This window comes from Stigmatopora nigra, chromosome 5 (assembly GCF_051989575.1).
Source record: "Stigmatopora nigra isolate UIUO_SnigA chromosome 5, RoL_Snig_1.1, whole genome shotgun sequence".
NCBI lineage: Eukaryota > Metazoa > Chordata > Actinopteri > Syngnathiformes > Syngnathidae > Stigmatopora > Stigmatopora nigra.
In genome coordinates this window covers 5,619,555-5,640,482 of record NC_135512.1, presented here as the reverse complement: position 1 = coordinate 5,640,482, position 20,928 = coordinate 5,619,555, and the positions used below count along the sequence as shown (strand labels likewise).

The following is a 20,928-nucleotide window of genomic DNA, read 5'->3' as shown; positions in this document are numbered from 1 at the left end:
TAATGTACTCACTTTTTCTTATTACCATTAAAATAATATATTTTCCCCCCCAAATCTACCTTCCAATTAATTCATTTTCCATTTAAAAATATACATAAAATATATGTATATAATATATAGTATATATAAATAATTTTATGTATAATCGCAAGATCCGATTTAATACAAAAATTATGACAAATGACCCACCCTACAAATATGATTTTAAAAGACAGTGGATGTGACAATCATTTTATAATACATTGACTAAATGTCAAAATGGTCTCATTTACACTATCGAATTTATTTCTTAACATTTTGCTTTGTTGTATTAAATCAAAAGAAACACAAAAAGTTGGTGAAAGTATGTGGAAATATTCTACCTGTGTCAACTTTTTATAAAACAATTGAGTGATATAAATATTAAGAAATGGAAATTCAAAATGCATATAAGGAGACTGAAAAGGAAGCAAATGTAGGTGTGTATAGGAATATTTTTTATTCCAATTGAAAACATTGAAAAGGAGAAGGCTATGAAAGTTGTTTCCATGTTAAAATGAGGTTCAGGCAACAGTGGTTGAAATGAAAGATACAAAAAAAGAGAAATATGGCTAAAATACTGTAAATCAACAAGTCAATAGTAAGCACAACCCATAACGTGAGGGTTCGGCTGGCATAACCACGTAAACCCTCGGCGGCTGACAAACACATGCGGTTAAAAACAGCAGATCAATCATCTTAAATAAAGAATAAATTGTTAATAATCACAATGTTTATTTCTTTTTAAAAAGTGGACCATGAAAATTCACAGCCCCCTCCCCTAACCCCACCCTCTTTCTTTCACAACATTGGCACTTAAGTATTAAGTCAAAAATCTGGCTTTACAAAGAAAGGGGGATTGGCACGCTCATTGTACAAAATTTACATTTGGTATACTTGTAAAAAAAAAATAATAATAAAGAAAAAAAAAAGGAAAACAGAAATTACATTACTTTCAATTTGTACACCACTTGAACAAAGTTATTGAAAAGCAACAAAAAAAACAAATTAAGTGGTCGTAAAATATACATGTGGTAAAGTATGTCTGTTTTACAAAACCATCCGCGCTGGATGTGACGGTTTTAAGTCAGAAGGGTGCTAAAGTCAAAGCAAAATACATTTTTGGGGACAATAGTATCAAGTCATCTAAGCGCTTCCAAAAATTGCCATTTCAGTACCTTCATGTCTCAAGATTTTTTTCCCAAGGCATAATAAACAATCTTCAATGGGACAAAACATAAAAAAATGATCTATGTTTTGCTGCAATTGATCCAAACTTTAAATTGAAATCATCTTAGGCTGTTAAATTGCCTGCCCAAATGTGCTGCTTTGGTTAACAATAGCTGGATTTTCCAAATACATCTTTAAATCTAAAATTAGGGTCATACTATTCATGGAAAACTCCCTAATTTTACATCAACAGTATATAAAAATGTCTGCATTTCTGTAGTTATTACTGACATTTTTTTATGAAGTGGTATGCCAAAACATTTTTTTAAATATGCAAACTACATGCTTTGGCTTCATAAAGGTTGAGTGGCTAATTTAAGACATGTTTAAATGTAACCTTCAAAAATGCTGACTAGCATTTCCAGTTCAAGGTTCCAATTGAAAGTACTTCAAATTTCGCTTACACTGTACGGTGAAATGATGTCATCTACATCGCTGACAGAATAACACAGAAAAAATCCACTATCACCACAAAATTATTATTATTCCAGTATATCTTTTTTTTTTGGTGACAAAATTTGCACCTAGGCCTTCTTTTTGACTACAAGCTCACTGGTTGCCACTGACGGTGCTAGAAGACAGATCTATTTTAACTGGGTGAACTGGCAGTGAACAATCATCACTTAAAAAAGCAGAAGCATCTTCATAAACAACGACGGATTGAAAATGTTAACAAACAAGACAAAGTGAAGAGGAAAAGGAGAAGCAAAAAGAAGAGCCAGATGCTCGTTTTTGTCGAAAGGCGAAATTGTGAAGAGAACAAAAAGCCACCAGGAATGTCGCATATAGGCGTCTGTGGTTTGGATGCCTCCCTAACCCTAACCCGTCCCCCCCCTTCGATCCCACCACACTTTTACCAACCAAATCTGCAAGTAGTAGCCCTTGTGATGACAACACACCTGAATTACATTGTGAAGAGCTTAAAAAAACCCAAAAAAGCAAGTTTTCCTCAACTGAATCAACTCAAAAGCCAAATTTCTCAAAAGGTGTGTCCACCCCAACCCCCCGGTTCACTAACCTATGCATCACTCTATTCCACTGTACACAGAACAAAGCAACAACTTATTACAAAGAATCAAAAAGCCCTTTCCCGAGAAATGTCGCGCCTTTCGTGAGCAAGAAAATCACTGACTCGAACGTCAGTTTGCTCCAGAGAAAAAGGTACTATAACACGAAGAGACACGATATGGGAATTGTACCAACAGTCAACATATTTTGCTCTAAAATTACAAAAAATTCAAGAATGCTCCGACAGCAAATATTCAACCACTTTTTTTTTGTCATTTTCTGATTTTTGCATAAAGCTGAACCCGAAAATAGAGACAATGCTGCCACTCCACTGTCGAGCATTTCCAAAAAACAGACTGCTAAACGTTAGAAAGATAGAACACATCTCCGTTAAAATAGCTCGAATATTTTACAGCAGTATAAAAGTCCTCATTTGAGCTGGACATTTGAGGAGAACCCACTGATTTGTGACACATTTAAGGAGAGAAAACAAAAAAAAAGAAGCCATATTTAAACACTTCCCAGGAGCTAATCAAATGTGCTGGACGGCAGAAACCAACAAAAGCATTGCAGTTGAATGAAAAAGCTCAAATGGCAGCGCAACTATACTTTTAATGCTGCTACTACTCGTACATCTAATGATTATTGAAAATGGCGTGCATGGGAGGTCGCTTCTGCCTTCAAAAAAACGTGAGAATGCAAATGTCAAGTTAAAGGAGTGGATTGTTACGCCATACAAAGATTGACTTGGCAGTACAGCAAACCCAAGCAGAAATATGCAAGTAATTAACATTAACAGGTTTAAAAGTAAGTGTGTACGATGATTGGCCCCAATATTCTGGCAAAGCAATATTTTCATGTTAGAGTTCAAAAACTGGTGCAATCAGGAAAGAATGGGGAAACCCAAAAACAACTAAACAAATGGGGATTTAGTTTGCCATCAAATTATAAGATCAATGTAATTAGTTTAGAATTTGAGGCCCACTTGAAATGTATTCAAAACCTCAAATGAAATGTGACTTTAAGGAATGGCAAAAAGTCTAATCATGAAATTTTTTTTCATTCCGATGTAAGAGTACTTGGGAAGTATGCAAGTCTCAACAATTCCTACTTAGAAAAAAATGTTAGGGCAGCAAATTTCGTTTTTAAGAAGCCATTAAAAAAGTTGGTTTCAACCAGAGATAACTTTGAGGGGCTATGCAAAAAAAAAAAATCAGAATTGAACCAAAAGCCTCAGCCTTGAGCTTCATTGGAACCCCAACTTAAAGAAATGTATTTAAGCAACGACTCTCCTGCTCTGAGCCAGATAACTATACGGCGGGAATACTGGCAATATAATTGTATTTACAAAATAAAGTGGAAACGTGTCAATTTTTCGCAATGCAAGGGTAGAGTGATTTGCAATAAATGTAGTGCGAGTGCGTCTTCTTAAAGGGGTATTAACACTTAAAAAGGGGCCTGTGTTTGGTGGGTTACAATACTTTTTTTGAATGTAGCCACTACAATTCCAAAGTAGGCAAAAAAGTAGATAAATTATCTGTGTGTATGAGCATAAGTATTTACATTCAACAGAGCGTGTGCACTCTAAATCGGGAGTTATCTTAAAAAATAACTTATTTCTTAAGAAGAGCACACAGTAGTCGAGTACAGCATGCACCACGCACAAAAGGGAGAGAGCCCAATAAACTATAAAGTCTTTGAGAGATATATATATCTATATATATATATATAGATATATATAAGGCTAAACTATGAATTTCCCCCATTAAGAGGCTCGCATGTGCAAAAAAAAAAGAAATAAACCTGAAAAAAAAGAGCAAAGCAGATGACGGTGTTCCATGCAGACGTTTATGATTGTAAAAGTGGATAATAAAATGTGTGCGCGTGCTTGCTTGCTCTCTCCCTTGCTCTTTTTTTGCATTAAATAGCACTTCACACCAGGTTGTACTCTTTGAGGTTGAGCTGCAAGATGGTGTCTTTGACAGCGGCAAAGACAAAGCGGATGTTTTCTGTGTCGGTGGCGCAAGTGAAGTGAGAGTAGATAATCTTGTCACTGTCCGGGTTTAAGTCCACAAACATCTTCAGGATGAATTCACGGCCTGCAAGCGGATCGCGCTGAGGCCCTGGAAAGAAAAGAAAAAAAGGCCAGTTGATTTGTTTTCCTTTATTTTCTTGATCATATTTACTTAAAGTAATTCTTTATATACTGAATTTATAAGTCTTTATAACAATAAACTAGTGTTGCACCAATATTGGAAAGCACACTGAAAAATATTAAGAATTATTTGCCGTATTTTTTATCTAAATATGTCCAAGATATATATATTTTTAATTGTGATATATACAAATGAATAACTTGGTGTTTTTTTATCTAGATATGTCCAAGATATTTCGTTTTTTTTTTTAATTACAAAGGAGTAATTTGCTGTTGTTAAAATCAAAACCACAAGGGGTCATCATAAGATATGAAAAACATTATGCAATAATTAAAGCTAAATATGTGTAATAATCGGTAATGATTGAAAAACGTAACCCTACCTATGACTATGCAACCAATGAATTTCAGTAATAATAAACAATACCGTCAAACTCTGGGAAGTAGTCCACCAAGTGAGAGTACATGATCTTCTCCTCCAGCAGATCCCGCTTGTTGAGGAAGAGGATGACAGAGGAGTTTTGAAACCAAGGATATGTGATAATGGTCCTGAAAAGAGCTTTGCTCTCCTCCATGCGGTTCTGAAAACACACAAAAGGTTAGCAGAGTGAGAGAACCACAACAAAAAATATTCCTTAAAACTTCATGACAATATTTTACAAATGCACTCTTCCCTGCCACCAAAACTTTCCAAAGAAACACATATATTGTAATATTTCAAACTATTTCTGCATAAAAAATATATATAGTTTAAGCCTCCTGCCATAATCACTTCAAAAAGAGAGGCCATGATGAAATCGGAGCTTCAACAGCAACAATCAAAAAAAAAAGTGTATGCCAAGGTCTGTCAACACGTTGACTTAATCCCTGCTAACTCTGATGCCTAAACACTGCTCAGCCATTCAGAAAGACCCTCTTAGAACAAAAGAAAACCAAGGGCATGAGACCTGTAATCCAACATGATGGAATTGTTAAAATGGCGGACCGCTATTTGTTCTTGGATATTTTCAAAATATTTTTCCAAAAAATTTATTTATGTCAATATATTCTTATACTATATATCTATTCTATCATCTCACCTCATTGTCAGACTCGACCAACACTTGGTCGTACTCGCTGAGCGCCACTAAAAACATAATTGAGGTGACGTTCTCGAAGCAGTGAATCCACTTTCTCCTCTCGGACCGCTGACCACCAACATCTACCATCCTGAAGGGAGACGCAGCAAAGAAAAACAGTAGAAAAGAACATTATAGAAGATTACTAATAGTCACATATTTTAACAGCGACGGCAAAAAGGTTCATGCATTGATAAAACAAAGGTATCAATTGAAGGAAAGTTGAGGGCCCACATCAAGCGAAGTAGTCATTGATGGAAAAATGTGCTTTACATGCAAGAAAGTGATAGAGAAAAATGGATGTTCGTCTTTCAACAAAAATTTGGGTGTAGTGGTGGACTTAAGGATAGCAAAACCAGCCTGCAAAAACCTGCAGTCCAACAGTATTGGATTTTTTATTTTCATACCTTCAAGTACTATGTATATCTGTCAAGAGTTTCCAAAATCTGCCAGACAAAATTTCTCGCATCTAAACAGCTATTTCAGCTTAAATCCATTAAAACAGGGTTTAGGTTGGATATTTTTGTTGTCAAAAGTCAGCTGCAATAGGCTTTAGCTTACTTTGGCCAGAAAGTAGAAACGTCTTCTATCTATCTATGCATTGATCTGTCTAACCATAGCAAAGTGAATGGTAGTTTGTTTATAGGTGCCCTAGTTTTTACTGCGACCACTCCAGTGCGTCCTGCATCTCAACCAATGTCAGATAGGAAAATACTCCAACTCACTTGGGAATGGTACAAGAGCGATGGAAAATATTTGTGTATTTTCTATAAAGTCCTGTCATCATTTGATGTTAAACAGGTAAATATTACTAACAGGACAGAATAGAAATCAATTAAAAGCGACAAATGCCTCCAATACAAGTCCTTCTAGTCAAACTGAGTCCTTTTCATCCTCATAATAAGCAAGATTGACCCACTTTCGAGACCGAGTCTCCTCCTTTCCACGAGGCAAGAGAAATTACATCTTCAAAGCCAATTAAAAGAGTACGACTGTTTATGAAAGGCTGCCTTGTTAGCATTGGGGGTCGTCATATGAGTATACAACATGCATTTTGTTTGTTACCATCCAGCGTTGCGGGTGACACGCTCCACATTCGAGCAACTAAACAATCATGCGCTTCAGTGAATACAGACGGACGGACACCATAGCAGTCTCTGCCCAAACCACGCTTGTAATTTTGTCCTCTTCACTAAAAGCGAAGCCATTGAGAGCGTGTATTGAGTCATCATCAACTGCAGCCGGGCCGAGTGGAGCCTCTCAGCTTCACTGCAGCAGAGCGGCCGGGAAGCACTTGAGTGCAACCACATTGCAGTTATTTCCAGCCTTACCAGGCGTAGGAGGCAGATGACATGATGGCTTCCTATCGATTTGAACAGTACTGTTACGTCGTCCACTTCTAGCTTTTCTCTCTTTTTTTGTGTGGAAGGAATGGAAGCTTTTTCTATGAATTTGTGGCTGGGCTGTTTGTTGGCCAAATGGATGTAGACCAGAAAAGAACAAAAAAATAATAAGCTTTGTACAAAAACAATAGCTCGTGAAAGAAAATCTTAATGAATGACATTAAAAAGGAAAACCTGGAAAACTGAAAGTCTGAATTGAGACTCAGTTTTATTTGTTAAAAGGATTCTGATGATTGTACTTGAACCGTCTTAAGAAATGGGGCCTGCTAACACAAAAACTAGCCTATCCCAGCTGACTTAGGGTGGTGTACACATTCGACAGGTGTCATTCAACTGCAGCCAGGCACATAGACCCCCGGTTTTAACACAAGTCACCATTCAGCATGATGAGTAAGTGTCTAAAACTTGACTTAAGGGTGGGGCATAAAGACAGATTGTATCAGATCCAATAGAACCAGTGATACAGTATTTGCCACCCATTTGTCGGACTTCTAAAAGAATAATTGTTATTTCTTTTGTTAGGATGAATAAGTTGCATTTATGATCTGATCTGCAATCTAACAAGACAATTATTAATTTGAAACAGGGATAAATTAAAAGCGAAGCAAATGATGCTCGAAATGCACGGTACCACTGAACAATTGACAAGTAGGATGAGTTCTTAGAAGGTACGTTAAGCATGCTCCAGGTGTAGTTAACATGCCATTTGGACAAAAATGGAAACAGTAGCGGGCCAAAGTTAGTCCAAGCGGTGCAATTATTTTGTCTACCTGAAAATGATGCTTTGCAAGTCGAAAGGGTATTCTATGATCCCAGTTGTTGGGATTCGAACCCTAAGCACATCCTGTTGGGTGGGTAGATAGGAAGATTCAGCGATACGATCCAGATCGCTAAGATAGCTGGAGACAGGATGAAGAGCGAAAGACGAGAGAAAGAGATAAGAGAGACAGGAGAGAGGAAAGAAAGAGAAGCATAAGAGCAGATACAGAATACACAAACCCTCCAAAAAGCAAGTGGATCAGTTCAGATGTAACCAAAGGAAACATTCCCGTGCACCATGAGGGGATTAGATGAAATTTGGTGCCAGAACCCCCAAAGGAATTTTAGCTTCATCCGTGATGGCAGCTCCCACAGACACAATTTCTCTTGAACAGATTATATAAAACACTAATTGATGCTAACGTGAGCAATTCTCTACACAACATGCCAACTTCACGTGACACGTTCTGTAGCGTGGTCTTTTTGAGAGGCTACCATCAAAGACTCATTTAGGTGCAGCCCAAAGCTAGCTGGTGGCGACAGCGGCATCGGCGGTTCAAGACCAGGCCAACCAGAGACGTCACGGGCGGCACTCAGTCCACCAATACCTGAAGATTATATTCTCCAGGTCAAACGGGTACTCAATGATGCCAGTGGTGGGCACTCGAACCCGCAGCACATCCTGCTGAGTGGGCACGTACCCCGACGTCGCTATTCGTTCTAAATCACTAAGATAACTGAAGGGGTGGGGAGGGGAACATATGACAGGGATGCACACATTATGGATTTAGACTTATTACACACAACATCAGGTACACCTCCAGTATAATCGACTTTTATCTTTGCTATTTCATATCAAGGAATGTATTGTGAATTCATTGCAGCACAGATGACGCCCACAAACTTGTTTTCTGAAGCAGATCATGTGATCCGACTGTCTAGGGGGGAAAAAATATTTTTGTTTTCTGCAGATGTTGATTTTGAAGTCCATGAGAAGGGAAATATAATCTCAACTGTCTAAAAACTGGAAAACGGTCTAAACTGTCAAATGTTGATGGCCTGACATCTGTGTGACGGATACTTGTAACAACGTCATAACTAAACTCATTGCGCTAGCACTTTCTAGTACTCAGAGAGCTATTTCAATCTCTTGCAGATAAGTCTATGCTCTTGTATTCCATCTGAAAATCTAAAAAGGTGTACCTAATGCTGTGGCTAGCATACTGCAACGTGCAAAACATAAGTGGGGTTAAAAAAATCATTACATTCTTTGCCCACCCTTGAACAAAATATAAAAACAGCTTATCAGTACAAATATATATATTTTTTTAAATATCGTAAAGCGACCACATTGAAATTTTAAATATTTTTATCACCATGTGCACATGCTTTTCAAAACAGAATGTTTTGTATGTATAAAACAGACGTACTATTTGGTGGAGTCTGAGAGCTGATACTCTCTCCTGCGATCATATGCCTCCTGGATGCCAGGGTCAGCCCACAGCATCTTGATGGCCCCGATATATGGCTGATCGAATGACGTCACCATCTCCACGTCCACCTCGCGCACCAGCTGTGCGTTGTTCTGTAAGGAAAACAAGGCTTTGCTAAAATTCTGTATGTTAATTGCAAGTTAGAACATTTCAAGTTTTTGTACTGGCCATCAAATTCACAAGACATCTTTAACAGAACGTACTTTGTTCTGTTCAAACTTGTATGGTATCTTCAGGGTCTCTGTGGCACGAATCATTGACTGCATGGACGTGAAGATGTTCTGATAGACTAGTTTTGTGAATCCCTTCTTGTCTTCATCGGTGTAGCCTGATCCGTGGATGATGCGCATCTGCTTGATAAAAGTGCTCTTGCCGCTTTCGCCAGTGCCTGAGGAAGACAAAAAACACTGAATCAAGGCCCACAATGATATAACTGGGGAGATTGAACGCATTGACCATTGTTACGTCCCCCCCGTAGAGTGCCAACTGGCAACCATTACGTTAGCAGTAGCTATGTGACCAATTCGCTGCTAAAATTTCGATAAAACACACTGACAGCGAACAAACAATAGAATGTATGGGAGTGGCTATATCCCATGAGATGATTGCGCATTATCAGAGCCTCCAACCAGGCTTCAAATTTATATAAAATAGCGGCAATGGAGATGGAAATCCTTCATAAACTGAGGTCACCTCTGTACCCTGACACTCTTTGTTGGAGTATGTAGGAATGAGTAGTCACCTTAGTCCAACTATTCCATAAATAAAAGTGGAATCTCTTAAAGGCATGATGAGCGTTTAACAGACACCGATGAGCCAGGCCAGTCAGCAGTAGCATTTCTCACAGTGAGGCTAATGTACATTTGTTGGAGTGATTCCTTAGGGTTCATACTAGTTCCCATGGCAATCCCGGCTCATAAATACATGGCCGACAACACTATCATCCTTCGTCATATCACCATGGAGCTAAGACAAACATGCAAAGCTTGCTTTTTCTCTGTATACTTTCCACAGTAGACAAAAAGTGTGAGAATAACAGACCAAACTTTATGGTTTAAGGTTTCCCTTTAAAAAATATATAATGGTAATTACCTTACTAATTAGGCAAAACCCAGTCAAGGCTTAGAATAGGAACCAATATCAGTCATCTCCTGATGACACATCAGGAGCAACAACAAGTGCTTCAGAGTCTTATGCAGTAATATTAAATTAAAAATACATTAAATTCTGTTAAAAATGTTTTAGGATTTTTAAAGTTTTTGTGGAATGAATGATTTGAAATATGCATGAACTAGTATAATTTTGTTTGATATTTAAAGGCAAAAATGCAAAAAAAAAAAATCCTCATACAATAATAATTAGTTCCAGTTAAAAAAAATCTTTAAAAAAAGCAGCTATGCAACCGGAATGAAAACTAACGTATATAACATGAAAGAGTTGTTATGTAATCAATTTTAATATGTTCAGCAAAGCAAATTCACATGGGCAGCTTAACTCTGCAACCGACTATTGTGTAACTATTCATTTGGCCAATGAAATAAGCATTAACTTCCAGGAAAAGAAAACCATGATACACATCCCATTCATTGGGCTGGGCTAACTGGAGGGCATAACCGACATTTTAGTCATGATTTACATGAAGATCAATAACCAGAAGCACAGCGTGAGAGAACCATGTTGGTAAGTAAAGAGAGTGGCGTGGGAGGAGGTGCAAAGGGTGACAAAAAAAAAAAATTATTCCCCGAGTAAATGATTCCCTAACACTCCCCGTAAGCACATCAAACAGGAAGCGATATCTACTTCAGCTCAATGCTAGCAAGGCTGTCTGGGGGGCTTTTCTTACTGTACAGGAACCAAATGGTTGTCAAGTGACCCTTTTCGCCCGGGGGAACTTTTCCAATGACACTTTTGGGAAGTGAACCTGCTTTCTGCCTGAAGGAATCCAGGCTTGGCCATAACGAAACGCAAGCTTTTTAGACTAAAAAGTACTTTCAAGCAAGAATGTCTACAGCTTTGGGCAGGTTACAATTATGCAAGTATCATCCAACAACTCATTAACTTTGCTTTGAAAAAGGAAAAATTGCCTTTGGTTATTCAATACTTACATACTAAGTATGCATATTTTCCCTTGTCCCTGTTGACAAGTATTAAAAACAAATTCTACCTCTAGGGAACCTTAACAAATGTAGCCAATAGTCAAGTTGTACTATGACCAATGATGTTCAGATGGTGAATGCAGGATGGTAACCACAGTCAGCATGGTTCAATGCATGGTAATAAATTGCTTAACTAATGTGTGATTACATTACATTATCCTAACCCTAAACTGTCAGACAGACAAACTATCAATAATAAAAAAAACACTTAAGATAATCCTAGATCAACTGGCACCTGCAATTTTGACAACAAAACTGTAACATTTTACAGTATCAAAACGTGTAAATGTACTTACAATATGCAGATTGATCGTTGCTTAATAGAAAACGTGTGAGACTGAGTGAACAAATTAATTCCCCATGTTAATGATACAAAAGAAGTCTTTCCACCCGCAAATCTCTTCCCACCATGCAGGGCGGTAAAACAGCAGAGGCAAAACCTTAAGGGACAAATGCAATAAGAGGAAATGAAGACCAGATGGATAACAACAGTGGCCATTAATAATGGTGCTAGAAAGAAATTTTAAGGTAGGGAACCCACAGTGCAAACATTCCATCAGTGTCCAACATGTCTGTCATGAACTTGAAAGGCCAATGATAACAGAAACAAGCAACTCCTTAGCCTATTTAAACAAAATGAAAGCTAACAAAGACTTCTGGGTCAATGAGGACAATCATGGTCAACTTTTTTTGTTTTGTTTTTGTTTGTGTTGGGAGTTCAGGTACATTGAATTTTTTCCTTACCGTCTGTGGCCGCTAATGAGAACTGATCAGTAAAGGAATTATATTTTAAACATGTTTCTTATACATACATGCCAAGACTGTTTAATCAGACAATCACACGCCCCAAAAAAATGGAATTGGAACAATTCCAGTGAGGGGATTGCACCTCAATTATGTAAAGGAACGTGCTCTTTTGCTGCAAGATGCCAAACGCCATTTTGGAAATGCACAGTTGCCGCTTAATGGAGCATCGATTGTAGAATTAGTTTTGAATTTGTTCAAATGTGAAAAGCATCAATCCCAAGCAGACGTTCACTTAACACGTCCTGTTGTGTTAAACTCTGTCCGACACTCATGTTGGTCTAGAGGCTGATGTTGTGATGTATCTAATTAGCCGATTGTAGGATACTGTATCTCTGTGAGAAAGTGCGCACTCACAGCTGCGTCAATATCCCACTTGGCTGATTTTTTTTTTTTTTTTGGAGTAGAAGAAAAAGCTGGTTAAAAGCATTTGGTTATGGCTGTGATGTGGAAATTATGGGCGCACTCTTTGTAAAGAAAAAAAAATTCTAAAAGGCTACAGAGCGTGTGAATGGCAAGAGCACAGCACAGGATGCAGTTTTCACAAAAATTCCTTGCATACTTTTCCTTCTTGAGAACTTACAATTAAAAATCCCATTTTGGTAGTATATTTTTCTTCATCTCTCTAACAAATGTTTCTGTGTAACTTTCAGTTGTAGGGGCATTTCTTAAGTTCATTATTCAATCCCAGAGGAATACCACAAATAAGACGGTGTGACATTTGAGCAAGAGCCTATGGACTTTTTATCGACTGTACATATCATATACAGTAAAAAAAAAAAAAAAGCAACATAAGCTACATAAGCCAGCCTGGCCTGGCAGTCTGACACATATCTGCTGAAAGTCAGGGTGTGTCAATATGAGTTTGCTCAACCAACAGAGGAGCATGACAAACAGTGCACAACTACAAATACGCACCTTATTACTTCGCTGCAAAACGACAGGTTTCGCCAACTACGCACTGACATGTACAAATCGAGCATATGGCACTGATAAACCCAAACATGAAGTTTTTGAAAAGATATTTTATCATAAAGTAGGGTCACCCCTATCCTAACTACCATTTTTCTTCCTTTAGTGCTGAGTCCTAGTAGCAAGAGTGTCTTCCGCTTACTAGTTTTGGTGTGGATTTTCACATTTTTCTGAACTTAAAAAAAATTATTTAATGATAGCAGGAAAAAATTGTAAAAAAACGAATTCGGGATAAGTGAAGTCGCGATAATCGAGGGAATACTGTAGAAGTGATAAAGGGAAAAAGACTGCCTAGTTGGTTATTTTGGGCTTTGAACCTTTCTGGCATTGTAGTATGTTAATTTGCTTTCTTGCCCCCACCTTTGCTGCCCCCTGCCATATACTTGTGACCTCTTAGCCCCTCAATAAGGGGTGATAAGCAACTGATAGCCAGAAGAATCTGGTGGAAGGCATGTTAACTATTAAAACTTATAACTCACCTTCAAAATTTGTGGCTTAATGGATAATGTCATACTATGAACTAATTCATTTAGTACGCATGCATTGTCTTGAAAGCAACAGAATAGTTTGCTAATATTACATTTGGTTGGCTTGTGTGCAAAATATCTTATTTTCCCGTGTCTTGACCGTTTTTTTTTTTTGGGAGACCACTTTTTGAGAGGCCTGCATCCTCTGCGGGAGCACATGGCCAAAACTCTAAATCTTATGTTCCTGCAACTTTAACGAGGCACAATGACATTTTATTGAAGACAGCTAATTGAAGGCTAAGAGGTCTGTCTTTTTCTTTTATTAGTGCCTGCACATATTGAGATGTTTACACATCAAAGAAATCAGGATGAGACTTGACATGTAGTTGTATACTTTTTTTTTCTCCAACCAGCCATTTTACAGTTACAAGCAGGGGGGCCCGGCTTTGCTTGTTTAGAACCAAAAAACAATTGTTGAGCTATTTAAAAAAAATCTCTTGAAAAATAGTGGGTTAACAAATAATGAATTGAGTTTACACACTTAGACAAGGTGAAGAAATTCAATCTATTTGGATCCAACAGCCGTTTCTGGCCACCATAAAAAAATTAAACTCTCTACATTGCATGGTTGGGACAAACATAGCGAGAGAATCTTAACATACACACACACCCATAAAAAACAAGCTTTATAAGGATTATAGACTAATGGACTTTGGGTTAAATGTTGAAATTAGTGTAGTTAGAGGCAATAGAAATGCTTCGGGGTATTACACAAGTGAATACTGGAATGTCAAATTTTCTTTTTGAACAGTGTCAACACTGGCTTTTTAATCCAAATGCTATCAGGATTAGCAGGTTCAGGAGTCAGAGGGTTACATATGCTTCCTTCAATTTGCTAGATGATTTGTCAACACATTGAGTATATAAAACCAAATTGGGTGCATCTCATGCTTGTTGCTGCTCACTTCATTGCAGACGTTTTAGTGCAACTGGAATTTACCTTTTGAAAAAGAATCCACACAATAGGTGTGTGAAAATACACTTAGCCATGAAAGTGTTTTAATTCTTTCTGTAATGTAGGAATTAGTGTTCATGTTCTAATTCCAAGTTGTCCCTCTACTAATAATTAATAAACTGTTCATCATAGGTGCAAAATGCAATAGTCAGCAATTACTCAAATTATATTATAACGTAAAACCGATAAATTGGGTATCAAAGAATTTCTAACAAATGTGATGTTCTTATTTGATTTGCAGACTATTTCAGAGAAATGGTTTGACCCCCTGCTTCTTTATTACTTCAGTGACAGTAAGTACTTTGTTCAGTATAGAAACTTAGACTGTTTATGGCAGCTATGGAGAGGCAAGAGGACAAATGACTGTACACTCACACTCTGGAAACGGTTCACTCAAATCGGCAAGCCTATAAAAACACGAGACAGGCCATAAAGGTCGTTCTTATCAAACTATATCAACAAGTAGGGTATAACGTGGGGTCACGCAGCTGTTCTGTTAGGAGTGTCACCAATATGTACAACAAATTTGCATGTTAAGAATTGGGTCAAGAGCAGGGGTGCCCAATACGTAGATTGCAATCCACCGATAGATCGCCGAGGAAGTATTAGTAGATTGCACGACAATAACATTTAATCACTCCCCTCTATCGGTTTCCTTGGCAAGGTTCTTATGAATTTGACATGTCAGCATTAAACTTTAGTCAACGTTACCTACCACTTCTGTACATGTTAGAATCTAATGGGAGGAATAACAATAATAGCTGAACTTTGTCGGTTCGGTGGCCTGGAAAAAAAGGTAGATCATGAAAGGTTATTGAAAAGTAGATCTTGGAACAAAAAAGTTTGAACAACCCTGGTCAAGAGCATGTTGAAGTGTCAAGAGGGGCCTTTTTTGCATAACACAAAGCTAATTCCCCCCCTCCCAAACACAAAAGAAACATAATATCATGGATCATTTTGGTTGATGTTGGGAGATGTAGGATGATGATGATGAGGAATATGCTTACCCAAGAGAAGCAGCTTCAGCTCCCTCCTGGCATCTCGTTTGTCTCGCCGAAGTTGCTTCTCGATCTCCGAGTTGATCCGTTTGGACTCCTTCGCCTCTTCACTCAGGCAACAAGCCATCATGGAGTCAAGAGTCATCACCGCATGAGCCAGAAAACTTGTCTGACGAACGAATAAAATGAGGGTGGGGGGGCCGCGAGGGGCTCAGACGGAAAAGCCTCCAAGCTCAAGTGAATCGAATCCCGTTCCGACGAAAAGGGATCTGGCTACTTTCTTTCCTCGTTGCCGGTGACAAATATTTGACAGCTCAAGACTTCAATTGTATGCAAATCCACCTTTTTGCAAGTGATTAATAAAAAAACGATTTGCAAAAAAAATTGCGGATTCGTTACAAGATGGGAAGAAAGACCATTTCCTTAGGAATAGAAGAAGAAAAAAAACCTACCAGCAGCTAGCTAACGTGGAAGGGTTGAAAATGAGATTCCTAGTGTGCCAACACCTTTTAATCATTCCGTTTGCTGCTGCTAAATCGTATAATCTTACTATGCACCCGAAAGCCTTTCTTTATTAAAAGATCGTGTCTTGGAGACAGCGGGACGCTGCTGGCCGCCCCTGCCACATTTGTCGGAGCCCCACCGCGAGCCTAGCCGCCCCGACGCCGATACTTCACGCCCGCGCAGTGATAGCAACAGCCGCCCGTCAGCCCGTCCATCTACCGCGCGCAAACGTCGGCGATCTCCTTCCAAGAATGTTTCGACTTGCAAATGAAAATATGTTGTACCAAAAAAATAATAATAATCACATGCGGTAGGAATAGCTAAATGTACAAGCTAATCAGTTAGCAATTTACGTTAGCTTGAGCTAGCCATCCCTGGAATAGTCGCGGAAAAAAAGCACAGATGGAGAGGAGGAACGTCATCACTTGGTAACGCGCTTTGTCCAAACCTTGTCTCTTGAGACCAAAAAGCTTGCAAAGAGTATTTAATGGTGACAATCAAATCGGGTAATTCATCGTTCCTGGTGATTTTTTTTCCTGGTTGGAATAGCGCCCCTCTTCGTCATCCACTCCTTTCCATGTGACGTCACCTACCATTTAAATGATTGATATGTCTCTACGCGAATGGACGTGGTGGTTTTCGCTAGCAGAAAGGCGGGTCTTTATTTGAGGTAGTGGCATTTCACGACGTTGCAAGATTGTGTGAGAAGTCACGTTCCCTCCCATTCCATCCTCGCTTTCCCATCTTCCTTCTTCCATTTTGGGGGCGTGTCACCCCGCGGCCACACTGTACTCACACTTAGCTGCTTCTTCTGGATGATTACACTGGAGCCTGACAACATCGCTTTAATTGATATGCTAACACATGGTCAGCATCACGATTCCTTAGTTCGGGTGACCACATGTGATTTAATTGCTTTTAATTGTATTTCATAGCACATTCCAAAACAGATAAGTTTAGGTTCATGAAAACCATTTGTCATGTCATGGCATTATTTTATCAAATGTACAGCACACCTACAACTTAAGTCTTCACATTTATGTTCACAATGACACCTTGGAATAAACCTCATATGCATTTTTGATTTAACCTATGAAAAGGTATCCAGAGAAAGGCATGTAGCCAACAAACACAATCACTTCTTATGTCATAATGTTAGACTCACTCATCTACATAGTTTTACTGAAAGCAATGCAGTCTTGAAATATTCTACAAAATGGAAATAAGACACTTGATATACTAATTTTCTAAACCACTCTATCCTCACTAGGGTTGCAGGGGGTGCTAGAACCTATCCCAGCTGACTTCAGGCCAGAGGCGGGGGACAACACCCTGAATTGGTGGCCAGCCAATCGCAGGGCACAAGGAAACAAACAACCAATCACCCTCACAATCACACTTAGGGGCAATTTAGAGTGCCCAATCAGCCTAGCATGCATGTCTTTGGAATGTGGGAGGAAAACGTAGTACCTGGAGAAAACCCACACAGGCCCGGGAAAGCATGCAAACGCCACACAGGTGGACCAATATTCTCCATAGGTTGCAAGTCAGGGGGTTGGTTAGGTCAATGGAAATTTTAGATCAATTGAAACAAGCATTGAATGTGTTCATCTTCATTTCACAACTTTTACAGTCGGTCAATATGTTGAGTTTCTGCCTCAAAAAAGAAAACTTGGTTAAATAGGTAGCATGACAACGCGAGTCAATATTTGCAGTAGCTTTCTTTATTTTAGCGACAAATGACAAGACCAACGCAAAGTGTCTGGCTTTTCCAGTAAATGTGACGTTGCGATAAATAAATACAAAAAAGAGATCATATTTACTATTCTAATGTAGCAGGTGACAAACCAAATGATGCATTCTTGATTAAACTAACATTCTTGTGACCTCTTTTATAAAAAAAAACTGGTTATGAATATTAAGCTTTAATTACAATAATTAGAACATTCCCAAGTGTTAAATAAAATATACAAAAATATTTTTAAAAGCAATGTGTTGGAACATTATATAATATTTTCAATTATTTGAAGCTCTTGGTTTGAGGACTTTAGCATTATGAACTCATTTATTTTATGATATGTTTTTGACATGGGTTTTAGATTTCACATGCTGTCAGTTCACATGATTGTTGTTAATGAGTAGCTATTTTGTTAGCATATGATTTTTTTCTGAATGCAATGCAACATTGCAGGACTAAAAAAAAGTTAAACATTTGGGAAAAAACAAAAGTTTTGCAAATAATGCTCTGATCTATTTTTTTGCACAAATTTGAGGAAATCTACTAGTATTTCACTGTTCTTAAACACAGCACTATGTCAATATGAATACTTTCTTGTGGACCTCAAGTGACATCTAATGAACATTTGATGTAATTGCAACTAGGACCCTCAAATACATCCTGTAAAACAAAAATGAATAAAAAATGATCTGTCAATGTTTGAATCCGAAGCTATCAAGCAGCATTTTTGGCCATTCTGAAATTACTTGAAAGTGTATAAAAATGTAATTCAATTTCCCATTTTCTGTCCACATTACAGGATTCCAACAAGTTTTCATCAAATGTAATTGAATACTTTTTTAAGGCCACTAAGGGTCTAAAACCATTTAAAAATCCAATGTTTTGTAGTCAACATAACAAGAAAAAAGTAACTTAAAGACATTTTCATGCCATTCAACACTATTTAACATTTAACACACTAAGACACACTAACAACACACCTTTTGTTTAGGACACTTCATATGTCAATTTAAGACATTTTAAAGACACCATGAGAGCCCTCTATGAAGACAAAATCATTTCTTTCTCACTGAGTATTTCTGACACCTAACAGCCTGAACAGTTCTATAGTCAAGTCTGACAATTCAGATGAATGCAATTTCAAAATGAAGCCATTGGAAGGACGCATATGATATTTTATGAGTCCATTTAGTTTAATCATTGATCGTGGCATGTTACCCACAACAGCCAGTCCACAGAGGACAAAGTCTCCTCTGTCAAAGACTCATATTACTACCGGCCACAGTGGGACGGCTGTAAAGAATCATCAGAGAATGATAAGGGGAGGAGAGGTACCTGAATGACAACCAGGTCATTCTTGCCACAGGTGGAACATGAGACAGCTTCCACCCCAATGCATGCTGGGAAAACAAGGCGGCTCATTTCTTTCAGCCTACACCCTCTTGGGGTGATTTCATTCCATACTGCATTTTCTCTCTATAACTTGCTTCTCATATTTCTGCGAGATCTACTTTCTTCATCATTATACCAAATAAGGCTATAAATCTATTCCAATGTTTGTTAAAAAATAAAACTAATAATAAAAAAGCAGTTTGAGATTCTTCATTTAGAACAGGGGTAGAGAACCTATGGCTCGGGGGCCACATGTGGCTCTTTCCAAGGGTGCATATGGCTCTCCACTAACCTGTGAGGTAAAATATGGAAACTGTGACACTACTTCTACCATTTCCTCAATCATAAGTTGTTTAGACTTGACACTTTCGTTTCTTTTCTTTTTTTTAAGGCACATTTATATTACCTGGCTTCCATGGAAACCAAGAGCTCAGGTGATCCCTGCTTACGGTAGGTTATGTAGGCCCAGAAAGACCGGTCTTGCTAGACACAAAGAAAACAAAAGATTGACACCTTAATATACAAAGCAACATTTTGAGATAGGAGGAGGAGTGACAAAAAAACCTCTAATGCATTTCTATCAGCATTACAGATTTGTATTCTGATTCCTAAAAGGAAACCGAGTAGTGTTCAGTAGGATTCCTCACATTTTTTAAAAACCATCCATACCAGACATCTGCAATTGGATATAGTACAAACATACTGTACATTGTGTACTTTACTGTACAAATTGTGGATATCACTTAAAAAAAAGAGTTTTCAAGTTTTGTGTTACAACTCCCAGTTAAAGTTTGCTGTTAAACAAAACAGAACATGATTTTAATCAATATACTAATCACAATTTGTGCAGTATCACAGGTAGACAGATAATATAGTAGTGTTACAGTCATGTATTCTTTATCGTCTGTGGAGAAAGACTAATCAGAGAATCACCAATGAGCTAAGAGACATATAGGCGTCTCAATGAACATAGTAATTACAGTCATTTTCAACCTGTGTGGGGCCGCAGGGTGCTGGAGCCTAGTTGACTTGAGAAAGACGAACATTTTCACACACTATCACACCGCACTTGAATGAGAATTCCTCCCACACCGCCTGGAAGTCTAGTAAATGAACCACTACACTATTAGTTGGCTGTGTGTATGTAATATTCTTAATAAACATTCATTGTTTGTCAATTCTTTTTCCTCATACGTTATTTTGTAGGTAGAGGAAGTTCTCGGCAGCTGAAACGTTATCCAGGTATGTCAAAATATTGACAGCTATTTGATTTTAAAACTATACTTAATATCATTTAAAAAAAACTTTTATCAACATTATCCACTAATAGTAGCAATTTTTATTCCTCCATTAATAAGGCAATCTATTTACCATAATTAGCCTTAAGGGTTAAGTTAAATATGTTTTTTTTAACAGGATCTAGTATCTGTATACAAATCCTGAGAATATAAATATGCAGCGTGTTTCAGATCCTGCCATGAATAAAAGTGGAGTAGGAGTTTTAGTGATCTCACCTTAAAAAGAAGAAAAACAAAGACGACAACAGAAACTAGTGAGCAAGAACTTGAGATCTTCCTCCGGGCAGTCTACAATGGAAGAGGAAATAAAACAGGAATGTTAATAGAAAGCCACGACCATTGTGAGGATAAGCGCTAAGGAAAATGAATGAGTATTAATTGTCATTCCTGTCAAAATGAT

The 20,928-nt window shown here is 37.9% G+C and overlaps 1 protein-coding gene and 1 long non-coding RNA gene across 6 annotated transcripts in view; both read right to left on the bottom strand.

Annotated features, from left to right (window-relative positions):
• Window positions 1-458: 458 nt before the first annotated feature.
• On the bottom strand, window positions 459-16,705 carry LOC144196900 (guanine nucleotide-binding protein subunit alpha-11). Of its 3 annotated transcripts, XM_077717411.1 has the most exons (8): window positions 16,549-16,686; window positions 15,606-15,765; window positions 9,388-9,572; window positions 9,122-9,276; window positions 7,703-7,831; window positions 5,491-5,620; window positions 4,839-4,992; window positions 459-4,379 (listed from the first exon to the last, which is right to left on the bottom strand). In XM_077717411.1, the coding sequence occupies exons 2-8, from the start codon at window positions 15,739-15,741 to the stop codon at window positions 4,189-4,191; spliced, it is 1,080 nt and encodes a 359-aa protein (XP_077573537.1). In that variant the 5' UTR covers window positions 15,742-15,765; window positions 16,549-16,686; the 3' UTR covers window positions 459-4,188. The 3 variants fall into 3 exon arrangements, with proteins under 3 accessions (XP_077573537.1, XP_077573536.1, XP_077573535.1); XM_077717410.1 differs by lacking the exon at window positions 7,703-7,831 and adding an exon at window positions 8,300-8,428 and having other exon boundaries at window positions 15,606-16,705; XM_077717409.1 differs by having other exon boundaries at window positions 15,606-16,705.
• Window positions 16,706-19,430: 2,725 nt separating this feature from the next.
• The window catches only part of LOC144196901 (uncharacterized), a 28,809-nt gene continuing 27,311 nt past the window's right edge, over window positions 19,431-20,928 (bottom strand). Inside the window, exons 4-6 of one of the 3 annotated variants that reach the window (XR_013326409.1) lie at window positions 20,745-20,816; window positions 19,637-19,709; window positions 19,431-19,522 (exon numbers count right to left, since the gene is read on the bottom strand). This is a non-coding gene — a long non-coding RNA (uncharacterized LOC144196901). Of the gene's footprint in view, window positions 19,523-19,636; window positions 19,714-19,755; window positions 20,334-20,744; window positions 20,817-20,928 lie in introns of those variants that run through there. The other 2 variants (XR_013326412.1, XR_013326410.1) reach the window with 2 other exon arrangements.